General features: G+C 39.3%; 1 protein-coding gene across 4 annotated transcripts; it reads right to left on the bottom strand.

Annotated features, from left to right (window-relative positions):
* Positions 1–3,578: 3,578 nt before the first annotated feature.
* NUP35 (nucleoporin 35) lies at positions 3,579–24,034 on the bottom strand. 4 transcript variants are annotated; one of them, XM_034429027.3, is made up of 10 exons: positions 23,290–23,497; positions 21,275–21,445; positions 20,359–20,486; positions 17,829–17,889; positions 17,124–17,265; positions 16,195–16,264; positions 15,960–16,088; positions 14,489–14,653; positions 4,616–4,681; positions 3,579–3,878 (listed from the first exon to the last, which is right to left on the bottom strand). In XM_034429027.3, exons 1-9 carry the CDS (start codon positions 23,360–23,362, stop codon positions 4,661–4,663), a joined length of 960 nt encoding a protein of 319 aa, XP_034284918.1. In that variant the 5' UTR covers positions 23,363–23,497; the 3' UTR covers positions 3,579–3,878; positions 4,616–4,660. The 4 variants fall into 4 exon arrangements, with proteins under 4 accessions (XP_034284918.1, XP_034284920.1, XP_034284916.1 ...); XM_034429029.3 differs by having other exon boundaries at positions 3,700–3,773; XM_034429025.3 differs by lacking the exons at positions 3,579–3,878; positions 4,616–4,681; positions 23,290–23,497 and adding exons at positions 12,437–14,373; positions 23,711–24,034.
* Positions 24,035–25,098: the final 1,064 nt, after the last annotated feature.

Here is a 25,098-nt window from a genome sequence, read left to right as displayed (position 1 = left end):
ACAGATATCATTTTTGCTTCATTTGTCACAGCCAGGAAATCAGCAAAGATTATTGATAACTCCCAGCTGCCAATATGGAGCAACATAGCTTGCCTTGAGCAAAACAGGCTGATTTCTAGACATCCAGTTGTTTCTACTGTTAAAGTACCTGTAGAAGATTAACATACAGAATATGTGGAAACAATGCTGGATTTTTTTTCACATTCAAAATTTTATTAACATAAAATATAAAAGAATAGGAAAATAAGAGGGAAAGGGAAGGAAAAAGTGTAGGACAAGGGGAAAAAATTAAGAGAACCATTGACTTCTGACTCCTTTTGGTGCAGCATAATAAGATAATAGCATCAAACCTCAACTTTTTACTTTTATATAATAATACAAACTGTTTCTATAACAACAGACCTAATCAGCAAAACCCAAAATCAAAGTTTCATTTTTTTCCACCTCAAACACCAAGTCCAAAAGTGGTTTCCAAGTAGAAATAAAGTTAATTCTGTTATTTTCTTTAATCAGAGCAGTTAATTTGGCCATCTCTTCTAAGGAAATAACATTGGATAGAAAATTGTCCCCCAGAAGGTCAAACTTTGCCTTGCATCTTGGAAAAATCACCTGGATTTGACCAGCCCCATGCAATATGGACAATATTGTGGTCTAAGGCACCCTGTTATTAAGCTGGTTATTAAGACCAGATGCCTGCAATTACTGCAGGTTCGAATCTCGCCAAGGCTCAAGGTTGACTCAGCCTTCCATCCTTTCTAAGGTAGGTAAATTGAGGACCCAGATTGTGGGGGCAATAAGCTGACTTTGTATAAATATACAAAAGGATGAAGGCTATTGCTTAGCGCATTGTAAGCCGCCCTGAGTCTCCGGAGAAGGGCGGCATATAAATCAAATTTAAAAAAAAAAATTTTGACCCAAATTTGCACTGGCCATGGTAGATGTGCAGACACCCTCTATAAGCAGGCCAAAGTACCACCACCAAATTGTGACTGGAGGACCAAAAAACAAGCTATGCAACATACAGTGTTAGGGTACCAAAATGTAAACAAATTCCTTGTAGCTTTAAAAGTCCTTCAGAATAGAGCCTGTTTTGAAGGATTTTTAAAGCTACAAAGAATTTGTTTTCGTTATCATTCCCTCTCACCCGTTTTCCTTTGTCCTCCCCTCTCAAAGACATCCTGGCACACAAATCTTAAATATTAATCCTTAAAAAGTAGCACTGAAGGCTGCTATAACATCCTAAGAACATGAAGTCATGTAGCCCAGATTTGTGTTATTTTGCGTAACACGTTGGCCCTTCGATTGCTTACTATTCAGTGGCATGTCAATTGGTCCTAATAAAGGGTATGATTCTGGTCTAGATTTGATTAGCAGGATCTTATTTTGATATTGAAGGGACACGGTGGCTCAGTGGCTAAGACGCTGAGCTTGTCGACTGAAAGATCCCTAGGGCTGCATAACGGAGTGAGCTCCCAGCTTCTGCCAATCTAGCAGTTCGAAAGCACGTAAAAACGCAAGTAGAAAAATAGGGGCCACCTTTGGTGGGAAGGTAACAGCATTCCATGTGCCTTTGGCGTTTAGTCATGCCAGCCACATGACCACGGAGACGTCTTCGGACAACGCTGGCTCTTCAGCTTTGAAATAGAGATGAGCACTGCCCCCTAGAGTCGGGGACAACTAGCACATATGTGCGAGGGGAACCTTTACCTTTATTTTGATATTTGCAGGAATTATACAAATTTGCATTAGTCAATGTAATGTAATGCCAGTCTAGGACCAGAGAGAGGTACTTTCAAATCTCCCAATATTATAAAAATGAAATAGACATTATATCCTGACCTCATCTAATTTACTGGGATAATGTGAGAATGAAACCGAAGGACTGACTCTCTTTCTCCCTCTCTCCCTCCTCCCCCCTCCCTCCCTCTCTCTCTCCCTCTCCCCCTCCCTCCCTCCCTCCCTCTCTCTCTCTCTCTCTCTCTCTCTCTGTCTCTCTCTCTCTCATCTGAAAGAAAGACAGGGAGTAAAATTTGATATTGTACATGTAATGAAGGGAAGTAACACTGGCCAACAGGAGTCACCATTTGATTGGTTTCAGCCTTATTGGGACTCTCCAAATGTAGGGAGCCAGATGTTATTCGGACATTTGATTGGGAATTGCACTGAATTCAATGAAAAAAATTGATTACATGGTGCCTCCTGGTGGTCAGTATAACTGCAAATGCCATCCAGGATAAATCTCTATGAAGAGTCTCAATCATCCAGGTCATGGTTGTCCCAATGCTGCTTTTTTTTCCCTTTCAAAACGTTTCACTTCTCATCCAAGAAGCTTCTTCAATTCTCAGAATAAAGGACACCCAAGATAAACCCAAGATAAACCCAAGGTAAACGCAACATAAAAATAAAGAACACCCTGCTCCTTTTCAATACTGGGGAGTTTTGTAAAAAAAACAAAAACCAACACAACCATATACTGAGGTATGACATACAGTCATGTGAAAAAGAAAGTAGACCCTCTTTTGAATTCTATGGTTTCACGTATCATTCAGGACATGGTAAAAATCATCTGCTCCTTAGCAGATGACACCATGTCATCATTTCTTTTACCAAAAAAATAAAAAACCAAAATGGAGAAGCCATATGTGAAAACAAAATATACCCTTACTGCTTCCATAGGTATGTTCTGATACATAAAACCACGGGTGAAATGCTCCCGGTTCGGACTGGATAGAGCGATCCAATAGCGATTGTGGCAGGTGGTTCGGAGAACCGGTAGCGATGGCGGCGTGAGACTCCACCCACCCATCCGGGTGTCATTACTTCCTGGTTTTAACCAGGAAGTAATGTGTTTTTTTACCTTCTGCGCATACGCGTGCACTTCCGAACCAGTAAGGAAGGTAAGGAGATTTCACCCCTGCATAAAACCATAGAACTCAAAGACCATACTCACTAGCATTGATGATATTGCTAGTATCTTTTCTTTTATGTACACTGAGAGCGTATGCACCAAGACAAATTCCTTGTGTGTTCAATCACACTTGGCCAATAACAAATTCTATTCTATTCTAGTCGAGTAATGAAGCATCTGTGAGAAAATAATCAAGCTCAAACAGTATTTTTGTATGCAACGAAATTTCATTTTAATGTATGCTGATCCAGTCAAAGTGACAATAAAGTTATTCTAAGTCTACTAAGGTAATGTAATGTGTGTATTTCTCTGCTCTGAGAAGGGAAGGGAAGGTGACCATATATACCATTTTGATAGCACTCTAAATGAAATAAGTATAGCACCCTACCTGGATGCATTACCTCCAACATCACCAATGGCAATAGGAAAACAACCATTTGGAGCCCAAATACCTCCAAGGTCTCTTCCACCGCTGTAATACTGTTAATGTTACAGCAAAGAAGAATGATACTTTCTCTGCTGCATATGGTAAAGGCCTTGGGCTGAGGATCTTGTCTACATCTATACCAGCAGATCGCCTGCATTATGTATACTTACAAGGTCATTTACGAAACTTTCCTCCATTTAAATGACACGTCAAGTTCACAATCCTTTAGTGTCCTTAGGTATCTTGTTTCCCTCCAATGTCTTTTATTTCTCACCTTTTACACACATGATTTTAATCCATCTTGACTATCACAGAATTCAGCAAGGTTTTGAGGAGGTTGGTAAATAAAAAATGCAAAGGATTCTGGAATCAACCTTGGCTTTACTTTTAGAATAAATGCTGCAGCCTCGCTTTCTTTTACTGCAAACAATTCACTTGCTGTACAGGAAATAAAGAAAAGAAAAGGGGGGGGGGAAGGAAAGAGATGTTGATGTTTCCTTTACTTAAATGAAAATAGTGCTTGCAGGAAAAAATCAATAGGATCTGAAAGAAGAAGAAACGGGTATATATGAATGCCATTAAAAAAAAGGAATTGAATGTTTAAATAATTGTATGGTGTCTAATTTAAGATTAGGGAGTGAAATCACATATCATTTAAAGTGTACACAAATTTCCTTTCTAATAATAGCCATTCAGAAGACAATGAGAAAATTAATGTTCACTTCACCGTGTTCCAGTATAGCCATCATAAATCTGATCCCACAATGCCACTTTCCCTTTATTGTCTTCATCCTGCAGATTCTTATGTTTATGTGCACAATTCAATTACAAAGAAATAGAAAATGGTGCTTGAAATCAATAGTCTATTACAGGGCTGCTATGACAGAGGTGAAATGGCCCTTTTTGTCTATTGAAATATAAGCCTGTGTTGTCTATCTGGGTGCTTGGATGTTCTAGAGTTCTTGAACTCAGCATCCAGCTGATTTGATAGCAAACTTTCTTAGACCCACTTCTGTAAAGTCATGGATGCCCAAGGCTGGGATCAACAGTTCGTGTCTGGAGAGATACTTGGTACCATAAAGCAGCATCTACTGAGCATAGAATTTAAAAACAGTGATTTAAAATGACAAAAATGTCACGAGATAGCCAAATCTCACAATTTTTGTATTTGTACCTAAGATCTAGGCCATTTCATATACATAACATATCTTAACATTAATTTAAGAGCTGTTTTTCTTGCAGCCATGATATTGGATACATTTGTGCATGGTCATTGGTACCTGAAAAGTTGTTGACTCCTGGGCTCTGGTGGCTGCAGTTCTTCTTTAGAGTCTCCGACCAGAATTCTGCAAGTTACAATAAATAGTTTCTACTTCAGGTAAAATAAAATAGACATTTAAAAACTGTAACTGAGGCAATTTAAGGCATGTTGGGTCTCACAAAGTAAGACAAAATTTTGCTGCAGTGAACAAAGGACAAATGTCCTGGCGACTTTGGCTAGTGAGAAGTAAAGTAGTAAATCGAAGACTTACTACTATAATTGGGACGTGAATTTCTGTCATAAGACATTGCAATTGTGAGTTGGTCCCAATTTTATGACCATTTGTACAGAGGTCACTAAGCCAATCACACAGTTGTTAAGTGAATCACTCACTCATTAATTGAATTATGCATTGATAAGCAAATCCAGCTTTCCCAATGGGCATCTTTGCTGGAAATAAGCAAAAAAGGTTACAAATCACGATCATGTAACCGCAGGATGCGGTAAGGGGTAGATGCGAGTCAATTGCCGTGTGCCCAAATTGCGATCATTGACTGTAGGGGTGGTGCAATAGTTGTAATTGTGAGTACAAGTCATAAGTCACTTTTTTCAAGGCCATCATAACCTTGAACAATCATTAAACAAATGGTCATAAGTGAAGAACTACCTGTAAATCAGAATTGTCTACCAACTTCATTACATTGGGAGATTGGGAAGTGGGCCCTTGTGTCCTTAAGCAGTGGTGAAATCCAATTTTTTTTACTACCAGTTCTGTGGGCCTGGCTTGGCGGGCGTGGTGTGGCTTGGTGGGTGTGGCTTGGTGGGTGTAGCAGGGGAAAGATACTGCAAAATCTCCATTCCCACCCCACTCCAGGGGAAGGATACTGCAAAATCCCCATTCCCTCCCCACTCCTGGGGGAAGGTTATTGCAAAATCTCCATTCCCACCCCACTCTGGGCCAGCCAGAGGTGGCATTTGCCGGTTCTCCGAACTACTCAAAATTTCTGCTACCAGTTCTCCGGAACCTGTCAGAACCTGCTGGATTTCACCCCTGCCTTATAGAAAGTGAAGTCCAACAGAACATGAACTATAGATTCAAAGAATCCTTCCCTTCAAGGGCACAATTTTACTTCTTACTTTTTTTTTAATTTGCTCTTGTGAATAGCTGTTGGGAAGGCATTATAACATGCTAATGTTAGTGCTCTTGGGTGTTTGGGGGACATTATTTAAATATCCTGCTGGCCTAAAAAAAGCAGGGCTTAACTATTCAGAAAGTGCCAATGATGAAAATCAGACATACAGAATGATGCAGCTTCCAATCCGTTCAGAAGGAAGAATATGAATGCATTCCTTTTCCAAAGAAAGAAGCTAAACCAGCTGGATATATTTTCTTTATCAGTTAATCGTTCTTCTAAATTTAAATTGCATAAGAAAGTATATAAATCGAGAGAGGGCGAGAGATGTCTATCTTAGGAACATACTGATTAGCATATTTCTAGCCCACGACATTTAACTTTTTAAAAAAAAATAAATACTTAAATGCATATTTTTGAAATGTATTTCCAATCTGATAATACATTTATATATTGGGGGGGTGGGGGGAAACAAGAATCAAATCACAACATGTGAATTGCAAAATTCTGATGTTCTTATCCACTCCTTGGATCTAAAAGTGCAAATCAAATCAATTTGTATTAAACGTTGCAAAGTTTAGTAGCTGGCATCTACCTTGCCAGAGAACCGCAAGTCTTTTTCAGAGGTATGTAAAACAGGTGTTTTCTTTCTTTTGTTTTGCTTTGCTTCATAAAATGACATTTGTAAAATATTTTCTGAGACTTCTTGCCACTACGTGGTGTGCAAAAATAGCTTCTGCTAAAAACTCTGCTATGTTTCTATCCAAACAACCTTATAATTTCTTTGAAAGGTAAGGTACAAGGGACAAAACAATTGCTAAGTGCCAAAAGGGACATTGATCTTTGATGGATTCCATCACACATGAAAAAACAGCCTTGGAACTAATTTCCCCCCTCAATTTTTATTTTAGAGCTCAGAGGATTTTTTTTAAAAAAAACCTGTAATAGAAATTACTCTTCACAGTCAGATAATGTGCTAAAGCTGCACCTAGTTTGTATTCAGGCTGTACCAAAAAGGGGTACTGTCCAGTGGTGGGTTCCTCCCGGTTCGGCCTGGTTCGGCCGAGCCAATAGCGATGACAATGACATCACCGAACCGGTTCTCTTTGTTCGGGAGCTGGGCCCTCCCACCCGCCCCCACGTTATTCTTACCTTTTATTTCTTCTTTTTTAGCCCAGCTAATAGGTGCGGCAGAGTGGATTGCCGCACCTCAGCTGGGCAGACTCATAACGTGCTTGTTTGGCGATTGCGCACGAAGCGTGTGCATGAAGAGAACCGGTAGTAAAGCCGGTTAGAACCCACCACTGGTACTGTCCACTTCTCTACCAAGACATTCAAGAAGCATGATTGATGGAATTTCTTTAAAATAAAACATAGAGACAGGAATAGTCTTGCTATCTCAAGGAATTGTGCTCTGAAAGTGTTGTGTTTATAATTGCCTAGCTATGTAATAGAATTGTACCCAAGTACAATCTTTTCCTTTTATTGTCAACATTCAGGAACTGAATAATGAACCAATACTGCAGGATTAATTAAGCCAATACTGTCTTAAAAACAAAAATTGGTTTGATGTATTCATTTATTTATTTAAACTGACCATCTCAGTCTTGTCAATCTGATAGGCTCACAATGCAAGCATAAAAATAAGAAACGAAGTAATGTTACAACAAAGCCCAGCCCCCTGATAATTACAACACAATCAAACCATACGTGTAAGGCTGTATTAACAGCCTGGCCCCAAGCCCTGAGGAAAAAGACAGTCTCCAACAGGGCCAATCCCGCCCAGATCTAAGCAAAGATGCTGTTTAGTGCTGGAGGTTCCATGTGAAGATTGCAGAAGATAAATTTAATAGTGATTTTCTATATAATTCTCTATATGACTTTGTAATAATTCAGTGCTGTCGTGCAGAATTCAGTAAGTATTTCTTTTACTCACTAAAGGGTCGTATTCAGAGGTGGGTTTCAGCAGGTTCTGACCAGTTCTGGAGAACCGATAGCAGAGATTTTGAGTAGTTTGGAGAACCGGTAAATACCAGCTCTGACTAGCCCCGCCCCCATCTATTCTCTGCCTTCCGAGTCCCAGCTGATCGGGAGGAAATGGAGATTTTGCAGTATCCTTCCCCTGCCACGCCCACCAAGCCACGCCCACAGAACTGGTAGTAAAAAAAAATTGAATCCCACCACTGGTCATATTCATTGTTTTGTTCTTGGTGAAATACCTGTGTTAAGTAGGATGGTCTGTCAAGAAAGAGACCATTAAAGCTAAGAAGTCTTTGTTTTTTAATGGGCAGTAATGAGACCATCCCAAAGTTAAGGACTATCTGTTTCTCAAGATTGAAGATGAGAAAGAGGCCACCGAAAATACAGGTGTGCTTAATTATGGTTCAAAGTTTATATAGTCAGAGAAGCTCCATGGGATAAAGCTTTGATGCATATCTAACGAGAGTGTGCTTGCTTGCTGGCTTTGAAGGGTCTGCCTGATGTCTTTTCTCTAAGGTTCCCTGATTGGCAGAAGGAGCATAAGGCCTTTCATTGTCTTACTATGTTCTTGTATATTTTTAATTGCTGTCATGTGCTGCGTTACATTCTTCAGGCTTCTTGAATATTCTTTGATTGCTACCGTACGTAATTATGTGATTTTATTATGCTGCCTTGGAATAAAGTCTTAAAGACTCCTATTGATGGAGTCAGTGCTTTCAAACCTAAAAGGACCTGTAGAACCTCTGACTCAAATTTGCTAGGCTGGGAGCAGAGGAATACATGTTGTTTCACAGGGCAGGCATACTTCCTGGATTCCACTAGATCAGAGGTCCCCAACCCATGGGCGGTGGCCTGTTCGAAACTGGGTCGCAGGAGGGATGGCCAAGCGGGCAAGCAAAGCTCCTTCGCCATGAGCGGAGGGCACTTGCGCTCACACACAAGCAGAGGGCACACAAGCAGAGGGCACACGAGTAGAGGGTGCTTGTGGAAGGGGAGGGCATGTGTGCCCGCTGCTCAAATGGAGCAATGCAAGCATGCATATGCCTGCCACTCACATGCCCCCCCCGCCCCAAACTGGAAAGGTTGGGGACAGCTGTACTAGATGGCATAGTTTCAAAGGCAGGACCTAAGGCATGCCTACCCTATTGGATTTGAGGAGGCATGCAGGTCAGAGGTGGGTTTCAGCAAGTTCTGACCAGTTCTGGAGAACCGGTAGCGAAAATTTTGTGTAGTTGGGAGAACCGGTAGTAAAAATTCAGACTGGCCCTGCCCCCATCTATTCTCTGCCTCCCAAGTCCCAGCTGATCAGGAAGAAATGGGGATTTTGCAGTAACCTTTCCCTGGATTGGGGAGGGAATGGAGATTTTACAGTATCCTTCGCCTGGAGTGGGGTAGGAATGGAGATATTCCAGTATCCTTCCCCTGCCACGCCCACAAGCCACGTCCACCAAGCCACACCCACAGAACCGGTAGTAAAAAAATGTTAAATCCACCACTGATGCAGGTATAATTGAAGTAAGGCAGTCCCACAAATCACCTGGCCCTGTATCATGTACAGTTTATAGATGACCACTAACTCTTATATTGCATCAAGGAGCTTACTGAAGCCAGTACTGCTCACAAAGTAAAATTGTTACATGGGTATACCAAGATATGCCATCAAGCTCTCTGTGCCACTGCATCTTCCAAATGACTTCAAGGGCAGATCTATGTTGAGTGCATAATAGTAGTCCAAGCAGACAGTGATTAAGGATTGTGTGTCTATACAGACACACACACACACAATATATATATATATATATATATATATATATATATATATATATTATAAAATATATTGGAAACGCTTAGGGCCAAGCTCTTGAGAAGAAGAGTAAGCAGATCTGGACCTGGATGTGGAAGGGAGGAGACACCAAGAAGTTACAGGTTTATAGGTTAGAGTCCAACGGTTAGACTGAAAAAAAATTGAAAACACATCCTGGAGCAAAGGCAATGACAATATATCAAGAAAAGTACATACCCACTGGGAGTTAATTTCTGCATGAAGAACTTCTTAGTTCTTTGTTTAATCATCATATGCAAACTGCAAAATGATGGCTGGAAACAAATCCCAGTATGAACAGGAAAACAACTCCCTTTCTCCCAGGCCTGTATATGGTAACACACATTAAAACCAGTGGTGAAATTCAATTTTTTTTACTACCGGTTCTGTGGGCGTGGCTTGGTGGGCGTGGTGTGGCTTGGTGGGCGTGGCACCACCAAAGGGAAGGATACTGCAAAATCCCCATTCCCTCCCCACTTTGGGGCCAGCCAGAGGTGGTATTTGCCGGTTCTCCAAACTACTCAAAATTTCTGCCACCGGTTCCCCAGGACCTGTCAGAACCTGCTGGATTTCATCCCTGATTAAAACTATAAACTTTGACAAGGGCAACTGATTCCCCAGATCTACAAATGAGAAATACCCTTGTTGAAAGATGAATGACCAGCAGAAGGCCATCCAAGACTGTCTTTTTAAACCAGAGATCTCACATTAGACTTGCCCACTCCAGATTAACAGGCTCATAAAGAGTTCAAAAGAAACAACTTGTTGAAAAGCATTGCAGTATCAGAGCTTCAGAATTATGACATTTTTATGAAAGTAAAGTCACGTTCATGCTGCTGTCAATCCAGCTATATCTTGTTTTGTTTTTTTTAATGACTCCTGGAAAATATTCTGGTGATTTATTCAGAATGTGAAAAGAATACATTCAAGGTTAGATGGATTAAATGATGTTAAAATGCTGATGTTGTGGGAAAGCTTCAGATGGATGCCACAAGGTGGCAGTCAGCTGTGTTTAATCACATAAGCCTACCCTTATTTCAATAGCCTTTTGAAATAAAGCTTTGCCCACAGAACAGCTTGAAACTCAAATTTTGCATGAAACACAAAAAACCAATGACCAATGACCAAACCAAAACCAAGGACACAAGGCTAGGAATATTTGGGAAAGGCCCACATATGGACTGAGGTGTCACCAATATGCTGACGATTCTCCACTGCTACAAGATATTTTGGTGCTTGGGTGATATGGCTTCATAATCCAAGGTATTTTTGAGAACATATTTCCTCATGAGAGTACCAGTCCATACAGCTTGTCTAGTCTGTGATGCTTAAGCGGTCCTTCCTTGGCTCAATCAGAAGACGCAATTGAAGCAATCAGAAGCAAACAATTCTCTCTGCATCTTCAATGGGAATCTTCATCTGAATAAAATGTTTTACTGCCATTTTGGTGGATGGTTAAGATGCCGGACTGGATACCAGGCGTCAGGGGGTTCTAGCCCTACCTTAGGCAAGGTGGGGCTAGAACACCTTAGGAAACCAACTGGGTGGGTCACTCCCTTTCAGCCCAAGGAAGGAGGAAATGGCAAAACACTTCCAAAAAAAAATAAACACATTGCCAAGAAATTTTCACCAGGCAATTGCCAGGAGTCAACACTGACTCAAAGGCATTCACACCTCAAAATGTTGTCATAGCATTAAACAGTACATTTAGTGAAGCTACTTGGAAAAAAAGTTGCAAGTGGAACAAAAAATAACCGTTCATCTTCCTTCAATAATTGGCTTGATCTTACAATCATAAACATGTATCATCTACAGGCCATATCCATGTTTGGAAAATTTCATTTTTTTTTGTACTAGTTTAAACAATAGTTTATTACTTAGGATGAAACAGGAAACTACTTTTCAGAAGTTTATCTTAGTTTAATCATTAGTTTCTCACAATACATTAATTGAAGTTTCAGAAAGATATCTCTCAATAGAAATCCTTTTGCTAAATTGCTACAAGCATTTGCTGATTCCCTTATCCTTGTGAAATTCTTGCCATGATGACAATCACAATCCATGAGACTGAATGGTAGGGGGAGGGGGGGAAACAATCCTACTTGAGCCCACACTCCAATTGGAAAACATAAGTCACTTTGGCAGTTGCACACCTCTTTTCGAAGTACGTATGGCTATTTACATTCAATGTCTCAGGAAATCAATCAATCCTCATCCCTTTCCTTAATTTAGAAATATTGTAAGTAATAAATGTTTTAAGTAGCCTTCCACATACAGTAAATCAGCTCTACAAGGTCCCCTAAAAATTTACAGCAGGTTGAGAACCTTCAGGAGAAACGAAAGTCTACTTCATTGGTACATGCTATAGACAAGACACAACAAGCAGAAAACAATTTCATTTACATGTGATGCAGATCTTTGACAGATAGGTAGAGCAAAAAATTTAGTACATAACATCTTGGTTCTGACCATGTAACAGCATCTCATTTATTCAGAAATGAAAGTTTTAACAGCAGCAACACATTGCAAAAACCGCTAGTAAAAGTGTCAGAGGAGTTACAGCTCCAGAAAATGGCTCATTAACTATGCAAAGTATCTTACTACAGTATAAAGCTTTATTAAAGCTTTAAATGTTGAAGTCAATGTGATGCCTTTCAAAAGGCAAACAGGAAAAAATCTTTACAAAGATAAAATACAACATCCATTTTCACAATTTTCTCAAGAACTAGAGCTATTACAGTAATATTTGCATGAGATCAAAATAACTTCTCATTCTAGTGTCATTCACCATCGAATACATTAATCTTACCAATGAACTGAATCTAATTCCAACACATTTCCTAGTTATCAGCTACAAAAAAAAATGTATCTAAAGTGGTAAATAAAACCAAAGAATAAGGTAGCATTTATTTTGGTTAGCATGTTTTATTTTGGCAGAAATGTCCATACATGAAGTGTGTTGGTGTCTGTTTCTCTGAAGAACAAATTCATTTTTACAACAGATTTACAATGTTTTTTTAAAAAAATAGTTATATCGTACAAAAAAGAACATGATCCCATCAGCATGGAAGTATATATTAGTGATGAAAATAAACAGTATAAACCAGGAAAGAAACATTTTCTGAAATTATGTTTAAATCCTTTTTGCTTCCTCTTTCAATAACCGCCTACTATCTACTGAATAGAGTTCTGAAGCGCATGTTTACTATTGAATTCCATCTTAGCAGCATCAAACAGGACTCAATGTGGTGCAGTGGATACAATAGTGGACTGGAAGCATGGAGACCCAAGTACAATTCCAATATGTCCACGGAGTCTGACTTTGGGCCAGATATTGTTTCTCAGTCCAATCTATCTCCCAGTGTTATTGCTGCAAGAATATGAAGGATAAAAACTTTCTAGACAAAAAAGTGGATATAAATGTAGTAAATCAGTGTTTGTACTTAAAAAATACTATGAGAATATTAAAATCTGCTAGAAAGACAGCCATATAACCAAAGGGATCTGTTCTGTGATTTGTCATATTTATCTATTCTACACCAAGAGTCTGACTAATCCATTGAAAATAGAATATTGTTGAAAATTGCAAAAGAGGAAGTAGTTATGTTAGTGACTTGCACATGGTGCATTGGTATAAAGTTTTGAGAATTCTACAAATGGTATAATGGTGAGGTATAAAAGAGACTTAACACTACATATTTTATTTATGATACTAAATAGTGGTGCAAGTTCAACATTCAGCAGGATGTATGTAATATTAGTTTGTCTTGCTATTTTTACGTATTTGAAAAACAAGAATATAAATAATTCTTATACCAACTACCAAATAAAATGGGGACATATTTAATAGCATTCAGATAATTTGGAGAGGTATCCTGTATTTTCTCACCCACAGAACAGCATCAGCAAAACATATTCTACTACCCCTCCAAAATCTACTTCAAAAAGATGAGATAATTCCTCGTGTATATTTTAGAAACACTGGAAGTAAAACTACTGCAGGATGGGAAATGTAAAACTGAATATTGACCAGTGTTCCATAATATTTAGAAGGGGAATTATCAGAACTAAATTTAAGCTTCCAAATAAGCCCTAGATAAAGCACTTCATGTTATCATATAAAAGCATTTAAATTTAAAAATATCTATGCAATTAAACGTGTCCCAATGCACAGAAAGCCACATAACAATACTGGCAGTGGTATTTGTATACATTGATAGTATATTTGGATAGTTTACAAAAGCCACCATCAGCTCAAAAAAATAATAGCACCACAATTTTTATTTAGTTTTTAAAAAGCACACCTTCCAAATTAGAAGCAATTTGTCCAAAGTTCCTTTAAATGGTTATATTTAGAACAGCTTTCAATTTTAAAATTGACAAAATCTATCCCAGTCGTTTTGTATAATAATATCCATGAATTTATCTTGCAGTAAGAAATACGTTATTTCCTGAAGTAGAAAGTAAGTCATGCAACTGGAAAATTATGAAGAGTATTAGCATGTATTGAAAAAAAACTCACATATTGTATACCTGTCCATTTTAGGTTGTATCATGCAATTACTATAGAAATAAGTTTAACATTGATTGCAACCGTTTTAAACATATGAGTCAAGTATAAACCCAGCTGTGGATTAAAGTGCAAGTAACTGTGCCAAAGTTTTAGAAGGCAGAACTGATACTATCACAAATGGTTATATAACTAACCAGAAGTGCAGGCAGTCTTTTATATGTTCTAACCAAGCTTACTCTATTTTTTCTCGACTACCAACCAAATATGTATTCCAGAGCTTTGGACACAATGCTTTCATCTTTCCTTGGAGTCTGTCTGTCAGAAATTACCTACAAGAGAGACAAATTTGAATAAGTAGCTGTTTCATAACTTTTTAACCAAGGTCAATAGCTTTTATCCAAAAATAGTGACTAGTATTTCTTCACTATGTTAATACAAAAATACCTGGTAATCACTACTTGATGCTTTGTATGCAGTAGCTAGAGGTCTCATGGTGGAAATCCTTTGTGTGCTTGAAGGCTGTGCTTGGGTAGCAAACGATTTCATTGGAGGTGTGAAGACTGAAGTTGGGGATGATACAGTGCCTCTATCTATATTTTCCATCACATTCTACAAGTAAGATCAAGGAATATATTTAGAGATGTCTCTAACCAGTATTAAAGCTTAAAAAATGTTGGAAGATGATGGAGTGCATTAGTCTCTGCTTCAATAAGTTAAAGTAAAGGATGAAGAGCCAACCTATATGCCAGAGACTCAAGGCCCGCGGGCCGCATCCGGCCCATGGGGTGCTCAGATCTGGCCCACGGGGCCGCCCTGGAAACAGTGCAGGACCGGCCCGCGGTGTCTCTGCCAGCTGAGCTGCAAGGAGCTGCAGGAGGCGGCCGAAAAGGGAGCCTTGACGAGTGATGTCGAGCTGGCCACGCCCAACACACACACACACTGGCCCCCCAAGGTAAAACACAACCCTGATGTGGCCCTCAATGAAATAGTTTGACACTCCTGCTATATGCTTACTTTAATTTAAATTCCTGCAGCTAGAGAGGACAGGCCTCTGGAGCCCAAATCTCTCCCTCCAACTCTAATTCCATGAGAGCACTAAAAAAGTCACAAATTGGCCATTTGGTTTCCCAGGTTGACCACCTGCACCTTAGGATAGATTTTAAATTAGGTATCATTGAAAAACCTGATTTAAAATATCAATAAACATTTAATATTCTGAACTAAACTGGATGAAAATAGTGATTTCCTTGGACTAGACACACTTCTTGTGTTAAGTTCACATTCGTTATTTACTTCCATATTAATTTTCTAATATATTAAATGCTACCCATACAATCTGCAATAAAATGAAATAATTATATTATTTCCATTTCTTAATAATATTCCTTCTAGCTTTTTCTCCTGATTTAAGAGGTACAGTATAGATAGTCCTCGACTTACGACCACAACTGAGTCCAATATTCCTGTTGCTAAGTGAGACATTTGTTAAGTAGGTTTTGCCCCATTTTACCATCTTGCTTGCCACAGTTGTTGTGAATCACTGCAGTTAAGTTAGTAATACAGTCGTTAAGTGAATCTGGCTTCCCCACTGACTTTGCTTACCAGAAAGTTGCAAAACATGATCACATGACTCAGGGACACTGCAACCGTCATAAATATGAGTCAGTTGCCAAGCCTCTGAATTTTGGTCACGTGACCATAGGGATGCTGCTATGGTTGCAAGTATGAAAAAATGGTCATGTCACTTTTTTCAGTACCGTTGTAACTTTGAACAGTCACTAAATGAACTGTTGTAAGTCAAGACTACGTATACTGTTAATCATATTTACTACCAAAGATTGGTTATGACTCTGCATTCCCCATCCTATTTTGGGCTATGTCCCTTGCTGACAAAAACCATATAACAACAACTCACTTTATCAATACAAGGTTTAACTCCAATCATGATAGATTCTCCAAAAATTCTTCCGTCTTTGCTCAGGGCTTTCCGAGCCTGTAATTTTGACTGATATCGAATATGCATCCAATTTCCTGTATTAGACATCTATATAGACAATGAGGAAGAATAAAATTTCAAAGCCAAACTGAGAACGGCCATTAAAAAAAAAAAAGAAAAGAAAGAAAAGCAAACACTACACATCTAGCCTCACCACATGTTTTAGTATGTTTCCATACTGGGCAAACTGTAGCAGGATATATGAAGCAGATGCTTGTGGAAATCTGTAATATCAGTAGAAAAGACTTGTATCACTATTTGAAATCATAAATAAAATATGCAGTATTCAGTCTACCTCAGCGTTATATCACTGACAAGAGTCTCAGAAGTGCATACAAATACAGCCCAAGTCACTGACAAGTACTGTGTAGCTCCTTACTTACTTGCTAGCCCATTTTATAGCGTATCATTTGCAAAGTTAGCTTCACCTTGCAAATGATACGCTATATATAATGGGTTAGCAAGTAAGTCTAGGTGGAAAATGCTATCTTAATTTACAATCAAGGGAGTAGTTTTGGGGAATAGCATCATCTCATGGGGAATATTTTTATAGATGGGCAAACTAAACCACACATAAAAAGAGAGCAGTTTAATGCTTCTGCCTTCAAAGTAACCGTCTACTTTTTCTCCTCAATAGAAACTAAGGGATTAACCTTTCCCTGCTTGTTTTTATCCTTTCAGTCTAAAAACTCCATCTGCTTTCTTTCTAGCTAATTAATGGCTGCTCCCTAATACAGCAGCCAACACTACTTCTGGGTCCAAACTTCAATATTTCAATGCACAAAGGAAGAATTAAATGTTGTAATGACAACTATAAATAAATCTGTTCAGGAGTTTGATTATTCCCTTGTTTCATTATGTAAACTGCTTTACCAATTATCATATTTATGAAAATCTAAGCACACCTTATTCAGCTTTAAAAAAACTGCACATGTATATTGCAACCTACGTAATCTCACTCTCGCATTTTATAAAATTCATTCTCTTCGCCCACAGAATCATCATCCCTAATGCAAAAACTATGCCGATTAAACCACGGTAGCCAATTATCCTGTTTATTATATGAAACTGCCAATCACTGACCCAAACACTGTTACCCAGGTGTCATCAAGTTGATCTTCTGATGTCAAAGCATCTCCTTGAGTATAGAATGGATCTAGCTGAGCTGGTGACATGGTAGTTTTTCTAGGTTGTGCAAGACTTGCTGGACTAAACACACTTGCCCCTGTCAAAATATAATGAAATGTCCTTATAAGACCTCGTAGTTAAAGGATGAACTAGTTACTCCAAGCTAAAATAAAAGAAAGGCACAGCTTATTAAACTATTTTACTGGTTAATTTTTGAATTCATGTTTACCAAATTCACAGTGTTTTATACTAAAGAAAGAGAAATGGTGACGATGATAACGTGGTGTCTCAAGGCCAGTAAAATGTTACTATTGTCAATACTTAAGATTTATAAATTTATAGTAAAATTTTTATCCTGATTGCCAGCATTTTACATAAATATAATGGAAAGCAAACAAAGCAATATATAAATATTTCCATAAATATAATGGAAAGCAAACTAACTTTAAAGAGGAAGACTTCTATCAGTGTCAGACATAAAGTAGAGCAGGAATTTTTAAAATTTGGTAAAAGTTGGGTTGGTATAATTTCAATAGGAATTATGTATCAGCCCATAAATTGTGTAATGATCCATATACAAATTAAATAGATCAGATACTCTTGAAATTTCCCCTTGCAGATAAATTCTTAATTAAATATCATGAGGAGAAAATGTCATACCTGTTCCAGGAGTTAATGGCAGAGACCCAACATTCGGACTCTGTATTACAGAAAAGGTAGCCTGCATGAAAGTACAATGTTAATTAGAAATTGTTTTAAAAGCCAGAAAATAAACTCTTTAAGTAGAATATTTTATTTTAAAATTAACCAGCACAATTCAACTCAAAAATACACTTGCATGTTGTTTGTTTTTGATAAAAACAAATAAAATCCCAAGATTGAACTATACAGCAGAATATGCTATATAGGGCTTATTATTTTATAGGATCTCATATGCAATTTACATTTACTTTCTACTGAGTAATAACAGAAGCCAAAATTGAGTAATTTGGGCCAATATTGACCTAAAATAGGCGATAATTCAATGGACTGTAGAATCAGATGAGGTCATCAGTATGGAATAAAATGTTTACTGCAATGTCAACTAATACAAATAATTTTCCAGAAACACAGGGATTCCAATATAAATGTATATAACCACTTCTCAGTTCTCAGGCTTGGATCTCTGAAAATACTAATTGCATAAAAATATTACACATAGCCAAATGTATACTATCTTTAACATACTGTGGCACATACAAGATCAGCAAAGCCTATAATAGCCAGCAAAGTATTATACTCTTCCTTCAACCCTTTTTCTTCCAAAGGCAAAAGTTTTTATTTGTGCAACATTAAATAACCCCATGAATTTAATGTTGATGCATTCAAATCCAGACTGTGTTCTTTGGCTGCATATAGGAATGTTTTCTGAGGATTGTACCTTTGTGGCTCAATATAGCAAGTTCTTCCATTAATTCTATGTCTTTTTCCAAGATTCAGTGAATCACAAAAACATTCCACATTTCTTTATGCATTAGAGAAATACAGTGGCTCTCAAAACAATAAATGCATTTTTCACTACCAAGTATAGTTATAAAAATATTTACATGTGATTAACACTGAAGTAAGATTGATAACAAGGATAATTGTTATAATTACAATTATATAATTTCATCATATACACTTAGTTGTGCTATAATTTCAGGGGAACAATGATGTGCCATTGCTATGTATTAATATAGCCCAGGGGTGTCAAACTCATGGGCCAGGGGCCAGATACATCATACACTGGCCATCCCCACCCCCATTTTAGTGAAGGGAAAGTCACAATATGTCACGTGACAAAAACATGACACCGTGAGTTTGACACCCAATATAGCCAAATGGGATCCACTAAGAAAGAGAATGGCTAATTTAACCTCACTTCTTATACTAGGCCCGTGATGGCGAACCTGTGGCACACGGAGCCATATCGGTGGGCATGTGAGCTCAGCTCTGGCACACATGCGCACACCGGCCAGCTGATTTTCGGGCCTTCCGGGCCCACTGGAAGTTGGCAAACAGGCCATTTCCGGCCTCTGGAGAGCCTCCAGGGAGGTGGAGAAGGTCATTTTCGCCCTCCCCAGGCTCCTAGAAAGGCTCTGGAGCCTGGGGAGGGCGAAAAACGGGCCTGCCGTGCCATCACATGCCAAAAGCGAGGGAAGCGTGTGTGTGTGTGTGTGTGTGTGTGTCACACATAACATGTGCTGGGGCGGGACGCATAGAATTATGGGTGTGGGCACCCACACACACGCAACCCCCCTGCGCTCCCCCCGCTTTTGGCACGTGATGGCAAAAAAGTTAGCCATCACTGTACTAGGCAATGAAAGTTATAGATTGCAACCCAGAACTATGAAGGAAGAGAATTTTACTTCTTTTGCTTGATTCTTATTAAATATGGCATAGTATCACAATTGTTTTGTATGCTCTATTCACATTCCAGAAAGATTAACCCAATTGTAAGAAGGCTTTTATAAAGGAGTTATAAAATAAAGCTACAAACTCTTCCCCCTTCCTTTCTCTACCTTTGTAGACAGCTTTTCCAATTTCTTCTGCTGTTCCTGCTCCCCCCACCACTTGCATACATAAACTGGCCAGGCCCAGACTAATGCACAACCCAAACATTTATTAAACATATGCCACTCATCTCGCCTAGAGGTAAACACGACTATGTTTTCAATGCCAAGATAACCTTTTTAATCCTATCAACAAGGAGAAAAATGAAATAGAGACCGCTCCTAAAAGTTCATCCAGGAAGCAGGAGATGAAAAGCCACAGAAAAACCACATTCTAATCAAGCATGCATATAATTATCTCAACATTCCATCCTTTCACTAATGGAATAATTAGCAACTTTGCCTTACAATAGAAAAATATGTTTTCCTTTGTTTAAACACTTATTTCACTTATCCCACATGTGACCATAAATCAGGCCTTTTGGATTTCTCACCCCTCAACCCCAAAATGCATAAAAATATGTCATTCTATGGTTCAGAGTCCCTCTTTCTCACAAAGCAGGCACCCAATGATCATTGAATAAAGCTTGGCCATTTCTCATCACTGTGCTCTTTTCTTCAATGGAAATTCTACAACATTGCCAATGCAGAAAAATATTAATATTTATCACTTGCAAGTCTCAGTCTCGCTTTGCAGTTTCAGGGGAATTACTTACAGGCCTTCGTGAAGTCAAAGGTGTTGATCCAAGACCTGGGCTAGCAACTTCATCATAGATACTTCTAACTGGAGGAGCACCACCTTTATCTTTGTGTGTTGGCATTATTGGTTGTGGAGGAGATCCACCTAAGTAAACATATACTATTAGAACTAATTAGCATGGAGTTTTCTGTAATCGTTACTATCTTTTTTCTGATTAAAGTGATTATCATGAATAAAAAAAAATCTTGTACATGAATAAAGCTGCGTAACTATTTCTGAACCTTGTCAAAAATCAAAGGCTGGAAACTCTGGAAACGGACAAAAACATTGCAAATCACAGTTGCATAAGTAGTTATAGGAAAGTCTATTGTCATTTCAAACAGTCATTAAGCAAACAGTCATAAATCAAGAACAACTTGTACAATATTGACAGTATCATTGTGCTCCAAAACAAATCCGTTCTCTTAAGGAGAAAAAAAATTCTTAATTACAATTGTGGGAATTGCATTTGTGATTATAAATCCTAAGTATTTTTCTCAGAGAAGAACATTATATATACGTTAGTTATATATATACTATATACTATAACGTTAGTTATAGTAGTTATGATTTTTTTTAAATGCAGTGTTTTGGAAATTCAGTAACATGAGTATCAGTCAAGGTGAACAGTCAAAAAGTTTATTTCAAGTGATTCACCCTAGAAAATACTTACAATGCAATACACACAGGTGGCCTTTTGCCCTGCCAAAATTAGCTTTCTTCTTAATGTTTTTAATTTAAAAAAAATAGCAAAACCTGTTCTCAGCAAACACCAGTAACCACTTACCCCTATTTCAAGTAACACCCACCCGCAATACTATTCTAAGATATTCTTGGTGAATTTTTGTCATTTGGGGTTACTAGGAAAGTATTTTAATTCAGAACCAGCTTACCAGCAAGCATTGGTGACCTCATTTCCATTATACCAACTGAAGGACCACTTAAAGAGCGAGGCTGTGGCGTCACTGGAGTTGGCAAATCACCCATCAGAAATCCAGGCAGAAATTGAGCACCAGCACCTGGTTTTGGTGAAGAAGGGGATCCTAATGCCATTGGCTCAGCACCTGTGTTACAAAAGGTGGTTCACATAAGAATTACATTCAGCCTCTACCAAAGACACTTCAGTACAGGTAGTTCTCAACTTACAACAGTTCATTTAGTGACCGTTCAAAGTTACAACGGCACTGGAAAAAGTGACTTATGACTGTTTTTCACATTTACCTTTGCAGCATTCCCATGGTCACATGATCAAAATTCAGACCCTTGGCAACTGACTCATATTTATGACAGTTGCAAAGTCCCGGGGTCCTATAATCGGCTTTTGCGACCTTCTGACAAGCAAAGGCAATGTGGAATCCAGATTCATTTAACAAGTATATTACTAACTTAACCAATCAATGATTCACTTAACGACTGTGGCAAGATAAGTTGTAAAATGGGACAAACTCAAGAAATGTTTCACTTAGCAACATAAATTTCGGACTCAATTGTGGTTGCAACTCGAGGACTATCTGTAGCTGGTTCTTAATTTTGAGACCTTAAAACAGGGCTGTCAAACTTGTGGCAGGCGGGCTGAATGTGTCATGCGCTAGCCACGACCGGTTTAACAAAGGAGAAAAAAGCACCGATACATCACGTGACATCGCCGTGACATGAGTTTGACACCCCTGCCTTAAAACAAAACAAACAAAAATATAGCTTTCCTATTGAATACAACTGCCCTGTTAAGCATTACCTTCTTTGCAACCACCATAAAGGTATTCCTTGACTTACAATAGTTCATTCAATGACTGCTAAAAGTTACAACAGCAAAATGAAAAGTGACCTATGACCATTTTTCACACTTACGACCACAGCAAGCATCCTCAATGTCACATAATCAAAATTCAGACGCTTGGCTTGCTGGTTCACATTTATGATAGTTGCAATGTCCCGGGATCACGCGATCAGCTTTTGCGACCTTCCCGATGAGCAAAGTCAATGGAGAAGCCAGATTGACTGAACAACCGTGCACTAACGTTAACAACTGCAACAATTCACTTAACAACTGCAGCAAGAAACTTCGTAGCCTGGGGCAAATCCCACTGGACAAATGGTTTTGTTAAGCAACATAAAATGTGGGGCTCAAAATGTGGGTCTCAACGTAAATATGGTCATAACTCAAGGACTACCTGCACTGGTTGCAAACGCAAATATTTGAATCCAAGTTATTTTATCCCTAGAACAAGGTTCCCTCTGAACAAACAAGGGACGATTTTGTTATTGCTGTTGTTAGTTGTGAAGTCGTGTCCTGCCCATTGCGACCCCATGGACGTTCCTCCAGGCCTTTCTGTCCTCTACCATCTTCTGAAGTCCATTTAAGCTCACACCGACTGCTTCAATGACTCCATCCAGCCACCTCGTTCTCTGCCGTTCCCCTTCTTCTTTTGCCTTTCATCTTTCCCAGCATTAGGCTCTTCTCCAGTGAGTCCTTCCTTCTCATTAGGTGGCCAAAGTATTTGAGTTTCCTCTTCAGGATCTGGCCTTCTAAAGAGCAGTGAGGGTCGATCTCCTCTAGGACTGACCGGTTTGATCGCCTTGCAATCCAAGGGACTCGCAGGAGTCTCCTCCAGCACCATAGTTCAAAGGCCTCAATTCTTTGGCACTCAGCCTTCCTTATGGTCCAACTTTCACAGCCATACATTGCAACTGGGAAAACCATAGCCTTGACTAGACGCACTTTTGTTGGCTGTCTCCCCTTTTTAGAATGCTGTCTAGATCTGCCATAGCTTTCCTCCCCAGGAGCAAGCGTCTTTTAATTTTTCTTGGCTGCCAGTAGTCCTAAGAGCAAAAGTTTCTCACCCACCTCCAACCCCCCCCCCAGTAACTTTTTAAAGCCAAGAGACTTTCGGGGATCTTTACAGCCTACCTGAGCCAACAGGTTTAAAAACAGCTTCCCGGACCGTGTTTTGAACGCGTTTGAATCCGTACTGGGGGTTCATTTGCTTTTTTTTTCCCCTCTCCTCGACTCAGAGGTATACAAACGACCTGCTTTCTTTCCTTCCTTCCTTCCTCAGACGCCCCTGCAACCTTTCCGGGATTTCGCCATGCAGGTCTAGGTGCCAGTGACGTCACAATCGGGGACTCCCACCCTCCTCCCCCTTCCCCGCGAGACTCGGGACGTTCTAGAATCCCCCCACCCCCCCACTGGGTCCCAAATGGACGTGAGGCAGAAAAAAGAGAGAAACGACCGGCATGAAACACGTCTCCCCTTCCCGCCTTCCTTCACAAAGTCCGCTTCAACGTTCATTTAATTAATTTCATTAGGCTTAACCCGAGACGAGGCTCACCCAGAGAAGGGGAAGACAGCGGCAGCTCCATAGCGAAGGCAGCCATCCACCGCCGGGAAAGCAGCAGCCACTGCCAGACCGGCCGCGTGCACAGCAGCCGCCTCTTTCTTGCCTCAGCCCGTCACTTTCAAATGAGGCGGAAGTGCCGCTCTTGCCCGCGGTGGGGAGAAAAAAAAAAAAAAAAGGCAGACGCCACTTCCTCACAAGAACGGACCATAAAGTTGAAGATGCCTAGCGGCCTCTCCTATATAGGTTTGCGACTCTATGGTCGTTTCCCTTTCTGGAATGCGGGGAAAAACGAAAAGCGTTGGGAACTTTTCTTTTTTGCAGGCCGTTTCCGCCTGGGTTTTATTGCCTGGCTCAATTTCCGGCCTTGACTCTTGGCCCGGGGGGGGGGGCTGTGGTCTGAGGAAGCGAGTGGCCCTTATTTATGGGTAGTTAGAAATTAAAAGCTTTTTGAAAGCTGCGGTTTTTTTTTCATGACAGCCACTCTTCTGTGGAAGATGAGAGGCGGGATAAAAGCTTTTTTACTTTTTCAAGCTCCATGTATCTTTTCTTTTATGTGCACTGAGAGGGAATGCTCCAAGACAAATTCCTTGTGTGTCCAGTCACACTTGGCCAATAAAGAATTCTATTCTACTCTATTCATGTGCAGAAAAATAAGGAATTTAAGTTATTTAAAACATAAATTGCATCGTCAATACCTCCTGCTCTAGGATAATAGAAAATATTATTTTATTACGTGAGATCTATAGCAACAACCTTGTCAACTCTCAACTCTGCTATGTATTCAAAATAGTAATGTATGTGTACGTGTGTATGTGTATAAATATATATGTGTGTGTGTGTGTGTGTGTGTGTGTGTGTGTATAGTTAGTATTTCGGGTTTCTTCCCGTGTAATTGTGGATATATCCCTAAAAGGGTAGAAGCGACGTTTTGGCAGAATCCCATCTGCCATCATCAGGCTTATGTTAGCAGTCATTTTGCACTAATTGACGTTGGAATTTCAAATCTGGTGCTGGTATTCTGGGATGGCTCCACCTCCACCTCCACCTCCACCTATATATATGTTTTTCTTTTAGCCAGGTTTTTCCTACGTAACCAAGATTTTTCTACAGCCCTAGCTCAGTGGAGTCACATCCACTCGATTCTGGGCTTCTTTTGCATTTGAAAGACTATAAAATGGTTTAAGATTAGGAAATGAAGTGCAGGGAGAATATCTGCAGAGAAAACACTAACCATCCACAAGCTCCAGAACCACATTTCAAAGAAAATACTATTTTAACCGCAGTTTCAAATATCCTGTATGAGAGAGAAAAAGATCTAGTTCTGAAACCTCAGTAATTTGCATAGAATTGCCATCAGTCATGCAATGCCACTTTGGGGA

Source organism: Pantherophis guttatus, chromosome 1 (genome assembly GCF_059756535.1).
Source record: "Pantherophis guttatus breed Tessera chromosome 1, ASM5975653v1, whole genome shotgun sequence".
Lineage (NCBI taxonomy): Eukaryota > Metazoa > Chordata > Lepidosauria > Squamata > Colubridae > Pantherophis > Pantherophis guttatus.
This window is presented reverse-complemented; position numbering and strand designations above follow the sequence as displayed.